Source organism: Rhinatrema bivittatum, chromosome 1 (assembly GCF_901001135.1).
Source record: "Rhinatrema bivittatum chromosome 1, aRhiBiv1.1, whole genome shotgun sequence".
Lineage (NCBI taxonomy): Eukaryota > Metazoa > Chordata > Amphibia > Gymnophiona > Rhinatrematidae > Rhinatrema > Rhinatrema bivittatum.
The window spans coordinates 747,061,539-747,079,299 of NC_042615.1; the positions used below are offsets into that span (position 1 = coordinate 747,061,539).

At 45.8% G+C, this 17,761-nt stretch overlaps 1 protein-coding gene across 1 annotated transcript in view; it reads left to right on the forward strand.

The window, feature by feature from the left end:
* The window catches only part of RICTOR (RPTOR independent companion of MTOR complex 2), a 663,554-nt gene that overhangs the window by 48,320 nt on the left and 597,473 nt on the right, over positions 1–17,761 (forward strand). Inside the window, 1 exon segment of the mRNA XM_029578377.1 lies at positions 5,478–5,542. Within this exon segment, the coding sequence (XP_029434237.1) occupies positions 5,478–5,542 (65 nt within the window).

Here is a 17,761-nt window from a genome sequence, read left to right on the forward strand (position 1 = left end):
TGGCTCTTCTAGACTTATCCGCGGCCTTTGACACGGTGAAGCACTCCATCCTCATCAAACGTCTATCAGACATTGGTATATCAGGAACAGCCTTAGACTGGTTCAAGTCTTTCCTCGACAATAGAATATTCAAGGTTAGAGTAAATAACATAGATTCACACCCAGTCAAAGCCACTCTTGAAGTCCCTCAAGGATCCTCTTTATCCCCAACTTTATTTAACATCTACCTTCTACCCCTCTGCCAACTCCTCACAAACTTAAAGGTTACGTATTACATTTACGCTGACGATGTCCAAATCCTGATACCAATCTTGGAATCAATAGCTAACACACTCAACTTTTGGAACAACTGCCTACAATCCATAAACACACTCCTCACCAGCCTTAATTTAGTACTTAACACCTCAAAAACCGAACTACTGCTCATCACCCAGGATGAAAACCCTCCTTCAGCTCAACTGACATCGACCCCTCATGTAAGAGACCTAGGAGTAACATTAGACAACCGGCTGAACTTAAAAAAATTCATCAATAATACAACAAAAGAATGTTTTCACAAACTACATTTATTAAAAAACTTGAAACCTCTCCTCCATTTCCAAGACCTTCCGTACAGTCCTCCAATCTATCCTATTTTCAAAAATCAACTACTGCAACTCCATTCTAATCAGCCTTCCAGCAGTCACGACAAAGCCATTACAAATGCTACAGAACTCCGCAGCCAGGATCCTAACCAATACCGGCAGAGGTGAACACATCACTCCTATACTTTAAGAGCCTACACTGGCTCCCCATTAAGTTCAGAGTTATATACAAAGTGCTAACTATAATACACAAAACCATCCACTCACAAACCACACTCGAATTAAATTGCCCTCTTAGATCTCAATCAGCCTCCAGACCCATTAGAACAATGTATGTAGGCACCCTTTATGTACCCCCTGCTAAGTCGTCAATGAAGAAACGTGCCTTCTCAATAGCTGGCCCTTTTCACTGGAACAATCTGCCTTCGGATCTGCGCTTATAACCATGCCTGCGGACATTCAAGAAGAAACTGAAGACCTGGCTCTTTACCGAAGCCTTCACTTAAATTCCCATGCTACCAATAAAGCACCACACTACCTATACTACACCATACATATTAATGTTTTTACTTGCATAATAAGCCATGTTCAATGTATACCTTATTCGTTAACTGTTTACCGTTTCAAATTTACCGTTTTTTTAATGCGTAATACTCCATGTTTAATGTATTCCTTATTTATTAATGTACACTGATTATTTATGGTTCTATGTACACCATGTATATGGTAATTCTAATGCTGGTTATCTGTAAACCGAAGCGATATTTATTTATTTTATTTATTTATTTATTTATTAACTTTTATTTACCGACATTCGTGAAACACATCATGCCGGTTTACAAAGAACTCAGGCGGGAAATACAATAAAACAATATAACAATCTAACAATATAACATTAATAATATGTGATATGTATACTTTACAGGAACATCGGTATATAAAAATTAAAAATAAATAAATAAATAAATAATAACAGAAACAAAATTCAGAGTACAAAATGAACCAAAAAAGGAGCAATAAGAGGAATAATAAAAGGGGGAAGGAAGGGGGAGGGGGAGGTAGGGGAGGGTGGGTGGGGCGGGTCAAGGGGAGGGAGGGAGGGTAGGGGTAGGGGGGTGTGGGAGGGGAAAAGGCATATCTAGATGAAGTATAAAACAAAAGGCAAAAGATAACATAGAATAGAGGGAGACTATGTACAGTAGAAATATGTACAGGCACTATTAACTTAAGTAGTACTACGGTGGAGTTGGAAAACCGGCCATGTTAGTTGGGCGACGGTGTTCACTGGGATATAGATTATTTAATGGGAGGCTAGGGGTGAAAGGGAGAGAGGAGTACCGGGAGAGAAGGTGGCGGCCGGGTGGCCCAGGAATCTAAGGAAGGTTAGGTGGGGGGGAGAGGGGGAAGTACATGATGTTCGGTATATAAAAGCCTATAAATAAATAAATAAATAAATGTCCAACTGGGACTGCATCTTGGGGGTCATGTCAAGGTTCATTCTGACTGAGCCATGGCAGCTTTGGTGGCCCAGTTGCGAGAAGTTCCTTTTGGAGGAGATCTGCAAGGCTGCAACGTGGAGTTCTCTCCACACATTCACATCTCACTATTGCTTGTATAGGGATGGCAGACGTAGTAGTAGGTTTGGCCACTCTGTCCTTCTGAATCTGTTTGAGGTATAGGATTCAACTCTCCCGCCTAGGACCTGTTGTTTGGGTTTAACCTGTCTCCCCCTCTTGTTACCAAAAACACCATTGTTGGCACCTGGTTGTGTGTGGGGATATGATAGAGGTGTTTAAAATCATGAGTTGTCTAGAACGGGTAAATGTGAATCGGTTATTTACTCTTTCGGATAATAAAAGGACTAGGGGGCACTCCATGAAGTTAGCATGTGGCACATTTAAAACTAATCGGAGAAAGTTCTTTTTCACTCAATGCACAATTAACTCTGGAATTTGTTGCCAGGGGATGTGGTTAGTGCAGTTAGTGTAGCTGTGTTTAAAAAAGGATTGGATAAGTTCTTGGAGAAGTCCATTACCTGCTATTAATTAAGTTGACTTAGAAAATAGCCACTGGTATTACTAGCAACAGTAACATGGGATAGACTTAGTTTTTGGGAACTTGCCAGGTTCTTATGGCCTGGATTGGCCACTGTTGGAGGCAGGATGCTGGGCTTGATGGACACTTGGTCTGACCCAGTATGGCATTTTCTAGTGTTTGTTGCTGCCCTTTTATGTTGGGGGCAAACATAGGAAAGTAGATGCCAAAGAATGTTTTTCAATATCTTTATTGGCTGGAGACGTGTGAAAACAATAAAAACGCCCGACTCAGGCCGAGTTTCGCCACATCCGAGTGGCTACCTGAGGGGCTATGAGACAAACATACATAAATAATGAATAATTTGAAATAATAAATAAATAAAACCATGTAGAAAAAGTAGAAAAATGGCATAAAATCAATAACATATAAAATGGATCAATACATAAAAACAAAATAAGAGACCTCACATAAAAAAATGAATAAATATAAAACAGAGAAGCAACATAGATATATATCATTATACCATGCATACTAAATGTAAGAGCATAAGGGCAACATTAATCTGAAACCAAATAAAACAAATGTGTGACAAACCTACGTTTGCTCACGGCTTTTCTAGATTGTCTACCTTGTTGCTTTTTGGGCCCATCCCTTTTATGTTGTGGGACAGCCCGTAGCTAGGGATTTACCCAATTGTGAGGACTACTATCCTGCTTGTCCTCGGAGAAAGCATAGTTGCTTACCTGTAGCAGGTGTTCTCTGAGAACAGCAGGATGTTAGCCTTCACAAAACCTGCTACGTGGATGTCTAATTCTTCCTTATAAGACTGAAGAGGGACACTGCATGAATGTGTGACCTAGGGCATGCTGAGCAGGCCAGTGTGGCAAGTCAAAGTTTTAGAAACTTTGACATAAGTTTTCCGTGTTGGGGCTCCATCTGATGATGTCACCCATGTGTGAGGACTAACATCCTTCTCTACTTGGAGAACTCCTGTTACAGATAAGCAACTCTGCTATCCTTCATACCTACATCCACACCCCACCAGACAGCCAATTTTGCAACTTAACATTGCAATTTACCTTGAGTGCTTAGGTGTTTGGACACCACTACACTTTCATTTCAGCCCCTGTTCAGGAGAATATTACTGGTATACCACTGCGAATGCTTACAAATACATATACAGTTCAGTCACTCATTCTTATATCAACGCTTACAAGAGCTCAGGTAACATTTTGCATCCTCTCATATTAATGTGCAGAATTAGGTTGACCACCCCAGATCATAGAGTATCCTATTGCAAGAACACCAGCTATTAGCTCTGGTTGCAGCTGATCAAAGAACCCCCTCAAATATCCACATATCGAGCAGAAATTTTTTGCTTAGTCATAATTACATCCAGCCACTCTGCCTGCATAATCTGAGTCATTTTACTTTGCCACATTTCCATTTTGGGAATTGACGCCCCTATCCAATTCAGTTAGATCCACTTACAAGCCACTGCCAATGCCAAACACAAAACTTTTTTTGTATCTTGAGAATACTTTTCCATGCTTGGGAAATCTCAGTTTTAGGAGGTACGATCCGGAGCTCTGACCCCCCCCGACGTCTGATCAGGTCTGCATCATAAACTGAAGTCTAACTGGTTTTATTTAATGTTCTCAGCTTTCCAGAATCCTAGTTAACTGGCTATATTCCAGAATGTGAACAGCCTTTAAAACTGTGATCCAATAGGTGTTGGAGGAAGTACAGATAAATGGAGAGAGAGGGATCCAGTGAGTTGTCTTTTACTGTCCATGTGTGCTTTCTGTGAAACTGCAGGGGAAGAAGAAGGGGCTCTCTGCAAAGTAGCACAGTCACCACACGCAATTAAAATTTAACTAGTTACTAGATTTTTGGTGGAATTTGAGATTTACATACTGTTGTATGAAGCCTAGTTATGGTTTATCACACTTGTTTTGATGAACCAAGAAGTGACGGGATAAGAAATCAGATGTGTAAGTGAAGGCTATGTTTGGATGATAAAGAAGTGGTGTACTGTATTCAAATTGGACTTTTTTCCCCACTTCTTTAAGATACAACTTTTATAGTGAATTCCTTGAAAAATTGCTGAGACGAAGTCTACCAGAAGGGCCGGGCTAGTCCGATCCTATATGATAGCTTGGGTTAAAAATTCTACTAACACCTCAGACCATTGATTTGATGGTGTTACTACCTTAAATATTATGACCTTCACTGTGTCTGGAAACTGTGAATTTAATGAACCTAGAACTTGAAGCAGGAAATTTAAGTAACCATTAAGAAAGCATTTGTTATGGTATAAAGAAACACTGGACTAAGTTTTTAGTAGGGATGCACATTTGCTTGTTTTGTTTATTTTATACGCATAAACTTCTTAGACTCATAAAATTATATTAAAGACCATAAATTGCATAGGTGTGGAAGTTGTAAACAAAAATAAAATAAACTACAATAGGAAAAATGAAAGAAAATAATTGTATACTTGCTGCTGGTATTCCTTTGATGTAATATATTTTAAAACCACACAGTTTAGTGCTTTGCCAACCAAACATACATTTATTATATATTAGCATTGATTGAACATCCTTTTTGAACAAGCTTTATATCTTAATCCCTGCTTCTCCTGACCATTCCCTTGTTGGTTTTAAACCTTTTCCATAATAAATGAAACCAAGTCTCCTATTTAGCTTTGTCTGTCTTGAGTAGCTTGTAAGCTCTGTGGAGTAGGGAATGTCTTATGTATATTTGTACAGTGCTGTGTATATCTAGTAGTGCTACAGATATGATTAGTAGTAATCACTTGTGGGGTTTTTTTTTTTTTTTTTTTTTTTTTTGCAGCTTCTATGTAATATGGCTCACAACGAAGAAAAATTTGGTTTTACATATGAAGACATGATTATATGGTAAGTAATCGGTGATTATTGTGGGCTTTCTGGCCATTTTGCTCCTGTTTTCCTTTTAAAGTGTGTTTGATTGTCACCCTAGAAATGTAATTACCTAATGGACAAATTCCCAAAAGTAGGTTATTTAGGCTAGCATCCACAAAAAAATCAGTGCTATTTATGTCAACAGATTTTCTGATTTGGTATGTAAAAGGTAATTCTAGAAGTTAGTGCATTTCATAAATTATAGAAACATAAGAACATGCCACACTAGGTCAGACCAAGGGTCCATCAAGCCCAGCATCCTGTTTCCAACAGTGGCCAATCCAGGCCATAAGAACCTGGCAAGTACTCAAAAACTAAGTCTATTCCATGTTACTGTTGCTAGTAATAGCAGTAGCTATTTTCTAAGCCAACTTAATTAATAGCAGGTAATGGACTTCTCCTCCAAGAACTTATCCAATCCTTTTTTTAAACACAGCTTATACTAACTGCACTAACCACATCCTCTGGCAACAAATTCCAGAGTTTGTGCATTGAGTGAAAAAGAACTTTCTCCGATTAGTTTTAAATGTGCCCCATGCTAACTTCATGGAGTGCCCCCTAGTCTTTCTATTATCCGAAAGAGTAAATAACCGATTCACATCTACCTGTTCTAGACCTCTCATGATTTTAAACACCTCTATCATATTCCCCCTCAGCTGACTGAAAGACAGTCTAGTCTGCCCATCCACATCGGCTATTAAGCTTTACAATTCCTACTACCTCGGAGATCCTGTGTTTATCACATGCTTTCTTAAAATCAGATACTGCCCTTGTCTCCGCCATCTTCATGGGGAGGCTATTCATGCATCAGCTACCTTCTTTGTGAAGAAATATTTCCTTAGGTTACATCGGAGTCTACCCCCTTATCCTATGACCTGTCATTCTAGAGCCTCCTGTGTTTGAAAGAGGCCCACCTATGCATGAAAACATGGAAGGTATTTAAATGTTTCTATCACATCTTCCCTATCCCACCTTTCCTCTAGGATATACATGTTTAGATCTTTGTCCCCATATGCTTTAGAACAAAGACCACTTGTATTTTAGAAGCTGCCGTCTGGACCAACTCCAACCAGTTTATTTCCTTTTGAAGATGTGGTCCGCAGAAACTGTATACAGTATTCCAAATGAGGCCTTACCAAGGACTTATACAGGGGCAGTACACTTCCTTTTTTCTCCTAGGACAGGCAGGGATGGTAGTCCTCACATGTGGGTGACATCTGATGGAGCCTGGCACGGAGCCTGCTGCTATCCACGCGTCCACGTGAGGTCCCCCTTCAGTCTCTTCTTTTCCGTGGTGTAGTAGTCTCACGGTGGTGAAGCTCCAACTCCTTGAAATTGTTAACTTTTTCGGGTATTTTCTGCATTGGGTCCCCCTTCGCATTCGGTTCCTCCATTCAGTAAGTACCCTTGTTTCCCTTTTTTTCCTCGTTCTTTGCAGTCGATTCCCGACTCCTGCACCGTGGTGCTCGTTGGTCATCGACCACGCGCCGATCTATCTTTTTTCGATGGCGTCCGGTTTTTGACGGTGCCCGCGGATCATGTTCATCACGGATCCACATGAAGTATGTATCCGCTGCCTGGGGGATTGATGAAGCAAGAGGGTAGGCGATCTAAGAAAGCCGTTTGGGCAATAATGCAGATTAGACGCCAGAATAGTCCAAGTGTAAACTTTATTTGTATGAATTCATGTCTCCATTCAAATAAAGTTTACACTTGGACTATTCTGGCGTCTAATCTGCATCCTCTGCCTGGGGGCCTTGCACGACGTCTGAGGATGTCGTCGTGACCAAATCTCCCCTAAAGGGCGTCGGGCGCGCCTAGACAAAATGGAGAAGCTAGTCGGGTATCCAGAACCCTCTACTTTAGCTTCGGTGTTCTTGATGCCCAAGGACTGTGGGGAACCATCTCCATCTCATCCCCTGGCGGTCCCACTATCCAGTACCCTAAGGATCAGGGAGAGGGTGATTGATTCTCTGTGGTCTCCCCCCTACCACTAACCTCGGGGTCCTCCTCATCCTCAGCGCTGGGGAAGGACCAGGCCGAGTGTCGGAAATCAGGAAGCATAGACACCGGTCACTGTCTTATCACAGTTCTGGAGCGGCATCGGCAGCTGCCGAGCTGCCATCGAAGTGCCCATGCCCGAGTCTCTGCCATCGATGCTTGCACCCCTGCTGGAGCGTCTGGACTTCCTTTTCAGCGCCCTACCGAAGCAACCGGTGCTCGAGAGGCCTTTGATGTCTCCTTGGCCACTGATGCCCTCCACCAGAGCGATCCCGATTCCCGGGTCCTCCTAGGAGGATGAGGCCTCGGGGATTAGGCACCCTTACCTGCGGTTCCCCGGGCCACCGCTGATTTCCCCTGGCATACCATGGCCGATGGCTCCATCGATGCTGTCGGTGCCTTGCGGCCTCCAGTGCCCTTGGGGCCCAGACCCGCTGCCCCTCACGGCCCCTGCACTATGTGCTTAGGCCCCAGCGAAGAGGAGAGGGTCCTTATGACCCATGGGGTGATGACTCTTTGGACTTATCCTCGGAGTTCTCTGACGACCCCCTCTCGGAGCTGTCTCCACCCGAAGACCTGTCTCTTGCCAGCTTTGTATGGGCGATGGCAGAGGCCATCCCCTTCCAGCTGTCTGAGGAGGATACCCGCCAGAAGATGCTGGAGATCCTCCAGTTCATTGATGCTCCCAAGGAAATCGTGGTTGTGCCAGTTCACGACATCTTTAAGGAGCTCCTCCTCCGTATGTGGGAACACCCAGTATCGGTGTCCCCGGTTAACAGGAAGGCTAATGCTACCTATCTGGTAGAACAGGCTGTGGGCTTTGAACGGCGGCACCTCCCCCACCAATCGGCGGTTGTGGAGTCTGCACTTAAGAAGCCTAGACGTTTCCAGACACATGCTTCTGCCCCTCCGGGGTGCAAACACAGGGAGCTTGATGGCACTTGAAGGAAAATGTTTCAAGGGGTCGGAGGCGTCTGCGCCAGATGGTTGACTTGGCTCCGAGCCTTAGGACTCCGGCCAAAGGTTCAAGATGGGCTTATTGATCTCCCCTGTACAGGAGAGAACCTGTTTGGGGATAAGGTGAAAGAGGTCATGGTGCAGTTGAAAGATCAGCAACTTCAGCAACTCTCTCACCAGGCCCTCCAAAGGCCCATCCTCCAGGCCGGGCTCTTGCCTTTTTACTGCCCAGTGAAATACCATCCTCCTGCCACCCGTGCCCGCCCACCTTGGACCAGTCCCAGAGTTCGTAACCGCCAACAGCGGGCTCCAAGGACCCAACCAACCTCCCAGCAGGCCACTTCTATAGGCTTTTGACTAGCGGTGAGGGGGCACAAGCCAAACGCCGGTTCCCCTGGCGGTTGATTCCCCCGGTCGGTGGCAGGCTCTTTTGCTTTGCCCGCCTTTGGGAAGCAATCACTTCGGACCGTTGGGTCCTCTCCATTATCTGCCAGGGATACCGCCTGAAATTCAGCAGGCTCTCAGAGACCACTCCCCCATGTCCATCGTGGGGTTCGCCTGCCCATTAGGTCATCCTTCAGTTGGAACTGTCAGCTCTTTTTGCAGCAGGAGCAGTAGAACTGGTCCCCCGCAGGTAGCGGGCCACAGCTTCTACTCGAGGTACTTCCTCATTCCAAAGAGGAACGGCGGCTTGCGCCCCGTTCTGGACCTCATGGCGTTAAACAGGTTTCTCGTAAGAAAAAAATTCAAAATGGTCTCTCTGAGCATGCTGATCCCCTCTCCTCCAAAGAGAAGGGCTTTTGTCCCTCCACTTAAAGGAGGTTTATGCCCACATTACAATTGTTCCCTGGGGATGGCACATTTTCAGTACAAAGTGCTGCCCTTTGAGCTGGCATTAGCCCCACGTGTCTTCGCCAAATGCTTGGCAGTTGGGGCTGCCTACCTCAGGTGTTGCTCTTTCCGTCTTTCCATACCTGGACGATTGGCTAATCCAGAGCAATTCCCTCTCAGGGGCCTTGCAAGCCCTGGCCCTGACAGTTCAGACCTTGCAGACATTGGGATTTGTCATCAACTTCCCCAAGTTGCATCTCTGTCAGTCTCCACGGCTAGACTTCATAGGCGCCAGGCTGGACATGGCACAAGCAAAGGCTTTTCTGCCCAAGGATTGGGTGTTCGCCCTCTCCTTGCTGGCCGCCCTCATTTGCAACAGCAAGAGGGTGCCAGCCCACCTACTGCTCCCCCTGCTGGACCACATGGAGGCCTCTATCCATGTGACTCCCTTGGCCTACCTCCGCATGAGGAACCCTCAGTGGGCCTTGCGGTCTCAGTGGTGGCAGGCATCCCAGGACCTGGAGGCTCTGGTCACGGTCACGGACCCTCTCCGCCTCTCTCTGCTCTGGTGGGAAGCCCTCCCTAATTTGGAAACCAGGCTCCTGTTTCAGCTCGCACCGCCCCAGATGACCCTCACCATGATGCCTCATCTCAGGGGTGGGGGGGACGGGGACACACATGGACAACCTGCATACTTGGGGCCTCTGGACTGCAGCCGAAACTCGCTGTCAGATAAACTTCCTGGAGCTTCGGGCGATCCGGTACGCCTTGTGGGACTTTCCAGAACAGGCTGTCCGCCAAGGTTGTCCTTTATCAGAATGGACAGCCAGGTCGCGATGTGGTACATCAACAAGCAGGGCGGCACAGGCTCGTTCCTTCTCTGCCAGGAGGCAGCGTGGGTCTGGGATTGAGCCCTTTCCAGAGGGGATGTATCTACGGGCCACCTACCTGTTGGGTCACCTAAACACACTGGCGGACGGCCTCAACAGTCCTTCCGGCCACACGTGTGGTCTCTGAACCCTGTGATGGCAGCAGACTTGTTCCTTTGCTGGGGAACGCCAAACATGGACTTGTTTGCCTCCCCCCCACAATCACAAGATGAACAGATTCTGCTCCCTGATTCCGGGTAAAGGCCATCCGGCCTGCGATGCCTTCTCCATTCACTGGGGTCAGGGTCTCCTGTACGCATCCCCCTACCCCCTATCCCGCTCCTCTCGATAACTCTGACGAAACTGCAATAGGATGGGGGGACCAAGATCCTGGTGGCTTCCTCCAGGCTAAGGCAGGTGTGGTTCCCTCTTCTCCAAGACCTGTCAGTGAGCGCACTTGTCCCACTGGGGCTGGCTACCAACCTCATATCACAGAACCAGGGAACCCTGCGCCACCTGAACCTCTGGGCCCTGGCCCTCATGGTGTAGATGTTGAGCGCATGATCCTCCAGCCTGTGCAGCTCTCGGATGGTGTTTCCAGGGTCTTGACTAAGTCCTGGAATCCTTCCACCCAAAAGTCTTACAGCTTGAATTGGAAGCATTTTTCCATATGATACGGTGGTCACGGACTGAACCCTTTCTCCTGTCCGCTGCCCTGCCTGCTGGATTACATCTGGCATCTGTCCGAGTCTGGCCTCCAAACCAGCTCGGTCTGTGTACACCTCAGCTCCTATCACCAGGGTGTTGCCAGTGCACCCATTTCGGTCCAGCCTCTTGTCGGATGCTTCATGCAGGGCCTCGTTTAGCTGAAGCCCCTGCTTCGACTGCCAGCTACCCCGTGGGATCTCAGTGTTGTCCTGACGAGGTTAATGCGGCATCCATTTGAGCCTCTCAAGTCCTGAGACCTTAAGTTCTTCACCTGGAAGGTCATGTTCCTGGTGGCGATCACTTCCGCTTGCAGGGTCAGTGAGATCCAAGCCCTGGTCACATATGCTCCCTACATGAAGTTCTTCCATGATTGTGTGGTGCTGCATACACATCCAAAATTTCTGCCTAAGGTGGTGACTGCTTTCCACATCAACCAGTCCATCATCCTTCTCATGGCCTCATTCCCACCCGGGGGAACATGCTCTCCACAACCTGGACTGCAAGCGGGCACTTGTTTTCTATTTGGATTGGACAGCGGCCCATAGGCAGTCCACCCAGTTCTTTGTGTCGTTTGACCCCAATAGACTGGGAGCAGCGATGGGGAAGCAAACCTTGTCAAACTGGCTAGCAGATTTGCATTGCCTTCTGCTATGAGCAGGCAGGCCTTCAGCTGGCTGGCAGGGTGAAAGCTCACTCTGTGTGGGCCATGGCTGCGTCAGGGGCCCATCTACTAGCAGTCCCTGTCGCTGAAATTTGTAGGGCCGGGACCTGGAGTTTTCTGCACACGTTTGTGGCTCACTACTACCTTGACAGAGAGAGTTGCTAGGACAGCACTTTCGGCCAGTCTGTCCTGCGCAATCTATTCCAGACCTGAACCCAACTATTTCTCATCGTGCTCTCTATGGGACCAGAATGCCCCCTGTTTTCCCAACAGCATTGCAGTTGTGTTGTGCCCATTGGCACCCTATTCGGCTACTATGGGTCTCTCTGGTCATTGGGACAGTCTGGAGCTCTGTTTAATTATTTTATTTATTTAATGTATTTATATCCACTTAACACGCCAACCATTAAAGACTCCACTCAGCAACTATATATTTCGGATTATGTATATATACTGTACTATTGTATATAATTAACCTCCTCTTTCTCTCTCTATTTTTCCTCCTCCCAGTTTACAGCCCCTGTTAATTGTAACTGCATCTCTTCATCACGTTTAGTTATGTTCTTGGTTTGTTCTTCACACCCCTGTTTCATGTAAACCGGCATGATGTGAACGCTTTCATGAATGCCGGTATAGAAAAACCTTAAATAAATAAAATAAATAAATAAATATACCGTTTACCAATTCAAAAAATCGATCAAAACGGTTTACAAACAATATACTTATAATCAAAATTCATTTAAAATAAAATAAAAACTAAAATAATATAAATAAAATAAACAAAATATAAAATAAACATCTAAACAAAGTTTGAATAAAAATACAATTAATGGGCATGATCAATAACATAAACATTTTGAACTAGGATAGTAAATAATTGGCTGCTACGTTACAAAACTAAAAGAAGGAAAAACGAAAGCAACTATGGTAATAATGGTAGTAGTAGGAAGAGCTAACTTCATGGCTATATGGTTACTAATTCATAGTTTCTATGTTCACAAATGCTTTCTTAAACTCTTTTCGATTCGAAATTAATCTCAAAGCGTCAGGCAAGGCATTCCACAGAATAGGGCCCGCGACAGAAAACGCGTTAGTCCACATGTGAGGACTGCAATTCTGCTTGTCCTAGGAGAAAGCGCAGTTGCTTACCTGTAACAGGTGTTCTCCTAGGACAGTAGGATGGTAGTCCTCAGGGATCCCGCCCACCTCCCCATGATTTTGGGTTCACCTTCGGTTTGTTGTGTTATTTTTCTCGCTCGTATTTTTGCTATATTACGAGACTGAAGGGGGACCTCGCATGGATGCGCAGAGAGCAGGCTGGGCATGCTCAGTCTGCTTTGACAAAAGTTTTCTGTACCGGGCTCCATTGGATGATGTCACCCACATGTGAGGACTAACATCTTGCTGTCCTAGGAGAACACCTGTTACAGGTAAGCAACTGCGCTTTCTGCCTACCAATTCCTCCTCTTATGTCGCCAACCAGATTTTTACTTTTACCATCACCGTATTCACCGTTTGGCCACCTTAAGATCATCTGATATGAACACTCCTAGATCCCGATCTTGTTTTGTGCATAGAATTTCATCCCAAATTGTACCTCTCCTTTGGGGTTTTTTTTTTGCAGCTTTAATGTATAACTTTTTATTTTAGCTTTAAATCTTAGATGCCAGACCCTATATCATTTCTTGAACTTTGTTCAATCCCTTCTCATGTTTTCCACAGGTTACTGACTGTCTAACCTGTTGCAGATTTTTGTTTCTTTGGCAAAATGACAAACTTTTCCCGATAATCCTTCTGCAGTGTTGCTCACAAAAATGTTGAAAAGAACCAGTCTAAGGACTGATCCCTGAGATACACCACTAGTAGGATCTCTCTCCTTGGTGTGAACTCCATTTACCACTTTCCTCTCCCAGTCAACCAGTTTCTAACACAGTCAAGTCATTCTAGTGCCCATGCCAAGGGCGCTCAATTTATTTATGTTGCTTATGTGGAACCATGTCAGAGGCCTTATTAAAATCCAAATGCACTACATCTAACATGCTCCCTTGATCCAACTCTTTGGTCACATAATGAAAGAAATTGTTCAGATTTGACTGACAAGTCCTACCACTGGTAAAGCAATGTGGCCTTGGTTCTTGTAATCCATTGGATTCCAGAAACTACTTTAGCAGTGATTCCATTAATTTGCTTACCACAGAGGTCAGACTATCTGGCCTGTAGTTTCCAGCCTCCTCCTCACTTCCACTTTTGTGAACAGGAATCATATCCGCCTGTCTCCAGTCCTCAGGAACTATTGTTGATTCTAAAGAAGTATTGAAAAGGTCAGCCAGTGAAGCTGCCTGAACTTCTCCAAATTCCCTTAATACCCTCAGATCTATCGCATCCAGCCCCATTGCTTTATCTATTTTGTTTAGTAAGCTCCTCAGGAATACACTTTTCTAAATATTGATTGAGGTTTACTTCACTTCCAATCTTCTTCGTGTTTGTTTTATGTGGTCCTGCTCCTGACTTTTCCACAGTGAATACTGAACAAAAATATTTGTTAAACAATTTTTCTTTTTCCTTGTCAGTCTCTACATATACCTTCCCTTCGCCTTTAAGCTTCAGAATGCCGCTTTTGCATATTTCTCTTATTAACATGTCTTAAAAATAACATAAAAAATCTTGTAACCCTGTTTTACTCTAATTGTTAGTTTACCTCCATTTGCATCTTTGCATTCCTGATTACTTTCCCAGCTTATGTTAGCTTTTTCAGATACTGTTGTCTATCTTGATCTTTCTACGATTTCATGTAGTTTATGAATGAAACCTTTTATTCCGTTTTCAGCTACTTTTCTAGAAAAACCATACCGGCGGCTTTTTCCTCCATACTTTTCTTTTTTAACAAAAAAGTTTATTATTTATTTTATTTATTTAGCATTTTTCTATACCGACCTTCAAAGTTAAATACCTTATCAGGTCGGTTTACATCGAACAGGGACATAAACAGTAAACATAAACAACTTATTATAATCAGGAGAAAAACAAAGTTACATTTAACAAGGACTGCAAAACTTGGAAGCTTAGAACAGCTGGAAAGAAGGCTTAAAAGGGTAGTAAGTTAAGAAACTAAGACCTAAAAGTCCGTGCTAGTGCTAGTTGAGCTGTTATGAAAGTACTGATGCTTGTGAAGTATTTAGAGAGGATCTGGGTTCCATTGCTCATGAGCCGGTTCATCGTCTAATGTGTGTCTGAGGGGTCCGGGAAGGCTTGGCGGGAGGTTGGCAGGAGGCTGCTGCTGCGAGTTCCCGGGGTGGGGGAGAGAGAGAGTGAATGAGCGATGTTTGCTCGCTCATTCACTCTCTCTCTCCCCCCCCCCACCCCGGGAACTCGCGGCAGCAGCAGCCTCCTGCCAACGCTAATCTCTTCATTTTCAGCCCTCGCGGAGGCGGAGTCCCATCGGCCGCGGCTGAACCTCTTCATTTTCCTCCGAGCCGCGCTGCAGTCTTCTTTTCTTCGGGCCGATGCCGAGCGCACTAGCGTGGCCTCTTCTTGCCGCGCACGCACCCGATACTCTCCACTTCCTCTTCTGGGCCGCGGGGGGGGGGGGGTGGCAAGAAGAGAGCACACCGGTGCCGCTGACTCCAGCTGTCCTGCCGCGTTCCGCCCGGGCTGACAGCATTTTAAGCCCGGGCAGAGGAGGACCGGGAAGCAGCTGGGTCAGCGGGAAAGTGTGGCGACACTTGTCTGCGAGCCAGATGCAGCCCTCAAAAGAGCCACATCTGGCTCGCGAGCCATGGGTTCCCGACCCCTGCTCTACATCATCTGAAACACACTCCCATTTTATAAGCATTAGGTCCAGTATTGCTGCCTCCTGTGTGGGTTCTATTCTCAGAGGACAAGCAGGAAGGTAGTCTTCACACATGGGTGACATCGGAGCCCAGATGGGGAAAACATGTCAGTTTCTAGACCTTTGACTAGGCACACTGAGCATGCCCATCATGCTCTATAACAGGCGTCCATGCAGGGTCCCTCTCCAGTCTCCCTTTTTCCACGGAGCTGTAAACCTCACGATGTGAGTTTGCTCACTTTGGCTGTTTTTGGTCTTGTGGAAAATTTTATTTTTCTCACATTTTTTTTGGGTTTTTCTCATTGTTGCATCATTGGGTACATCTCTGTGCCCTTCCCATAGTGTTGTCTAGTCAATGTTTTTAGTGATTCAGGTAAGTTTTTGTTTTTTTTTTCCTTTCACCATTGATTTCACCATGGTGGCGGTGCATTGGTCTGGTCATCGATGCCCCGCCAATATATTCTTCCATTAGTGTACCTTGTCTTGTCTGTCATGGCCATGTCCATTTTTTGGCGATACCCCGGTGCCAGAGGATCATGTCCATTATGGATTCTCATGAGACATGTGCTCTGCCTAGGGGATATCGCATGACATCCGGAGTTCCTGCATATGCACCCAGGTGACCCTGAAGGGATGACTACTTTGACTTGACAAGATGGAGCAGATCATGGATTGAAGAAGTCCGAGGCATCAGTGATATCGGCATCAAAGGACCAAGGAGCCGCACTGCTGGACACCAAGCCATGGACATCGGCGGGGCAATTGGTTTCATCGATGTTGCCAGTGGACAGGGGCGCTGGAGAGCTTCCATCGTCTATCTCCTGCAGGCCGAGGATGTCTGGTTCCTCGCCATCAACCTCGGCACTGGGGAAGAACCAGGCTGAGCATTGAGGGAAGCCGAAGAAGCATCGGCATTGGTCCCCTTCAATGCATGGAGCCGGACACGGGGATTTACTGGCTTTTACATGATGCCCCATAAGCGACCCCCCATGGCGGAGTGCTAATTCTCCATTGGTGCTGGAGGTCTTCAACTGTCTCCTCCGGTCCTGATGCCAACCTCCGATCCACCTTGAGGGTCCAAAGAAGATCTGGCTACCCCTCCTTCCTCCCAGTTGGTCTTCGCATCGGCAAAGTTCAAAGAGAAGCTACAGCATTGAGTCCAACTAGTGGTGGACTGGGCGCTGCAGGGTTTTGGCCATGTGGCAGAGACTGTACCAGACCTGGTGCTGCCTGTCCTTGTACCACTTCTGGAAAAGCTGTACGTGCTCATAGATGTTACAGACCCAGCTGGCGTCTGTTCCCGGACCAGTCAGTTCCTGGAACAGCGTCCGTGCACAGTGGGGCACTGAGGCCTCCCCCTACTGATAGAAACATAGAAATGACGGCAGAAGAAGACCAATCGGTCCATCCAGTCTGCCCAGCAAGCTTCACACTTATTTTTTCTCATACTTATCTGTTTCTCTTGGCTCTTAGTAACCTTATGTTCTAATTCCCTTTCACCCCCACTATTAATGTAGAGAGCAGTGATGGAGCTGCTTCCAAGTGAAATATTAAGTTTTATTAGTTGGGTAAGCGGCAGCATAGCTCTCTGCCATGAAGCAGAGGGCAATGCTGGATATGTGTGAAGTATTAGTTTTTCTTCTCCCCTGTCGTTGAAGCAGGGAGCTATGCTGGATATGCATTGAAAGTGAAGTATGCCTTGAAAGTCACATTAACTATCATCAAATATTGAAAAGCCTAATAATTGGTAATACCTATAGCCCATGAACCCATCCCTGTTTTTTTACTTTTTTTGTTTTTTTTTTTTTTAATTGGGAGATGGCTGCCCTTCATCCTTCCGCTCTGTGAAGGTGCACACCTACCACTGGCCACTGGCATCCCGCTCCGTGAATGCCTCTGTGGCTACTGCCGCTCCGTGCAGTGTTTTACTACCTGCTCTTTCTATGCGTCCTCTAGACCTGATGGATCCCATCCCTGTTGTTTTTTTTTTTAATTTAATTGGGAGATGACAGCCCTTTATCCTTCCGCTCCGTGAAGGTGGAATACCTACCACTGGCCACTGGCATCCTGCTCCGTGAATGCCTCTGTGGCTACTGCCGCTCCGTGCAGTGTTTTGCTACCTGATACGATGTTTGTCGCTGGTTCCTCCTTCGAGGAAGTGCCAGTGAAGCTTGCCACCCCTTTTTCAGTTCTGCTGGTGCCTGCAGGTCTGAACAAGGGCCGAGCACCTAGGGACCCATACCCTGTCGTCTAAGATGAGGATAAGGAACCCTATAACTCCTGGCAGGATGAAATTTCGGAGTCCTGCTCCGTGGGCCTCTCTTCAGACCCATCTCCTC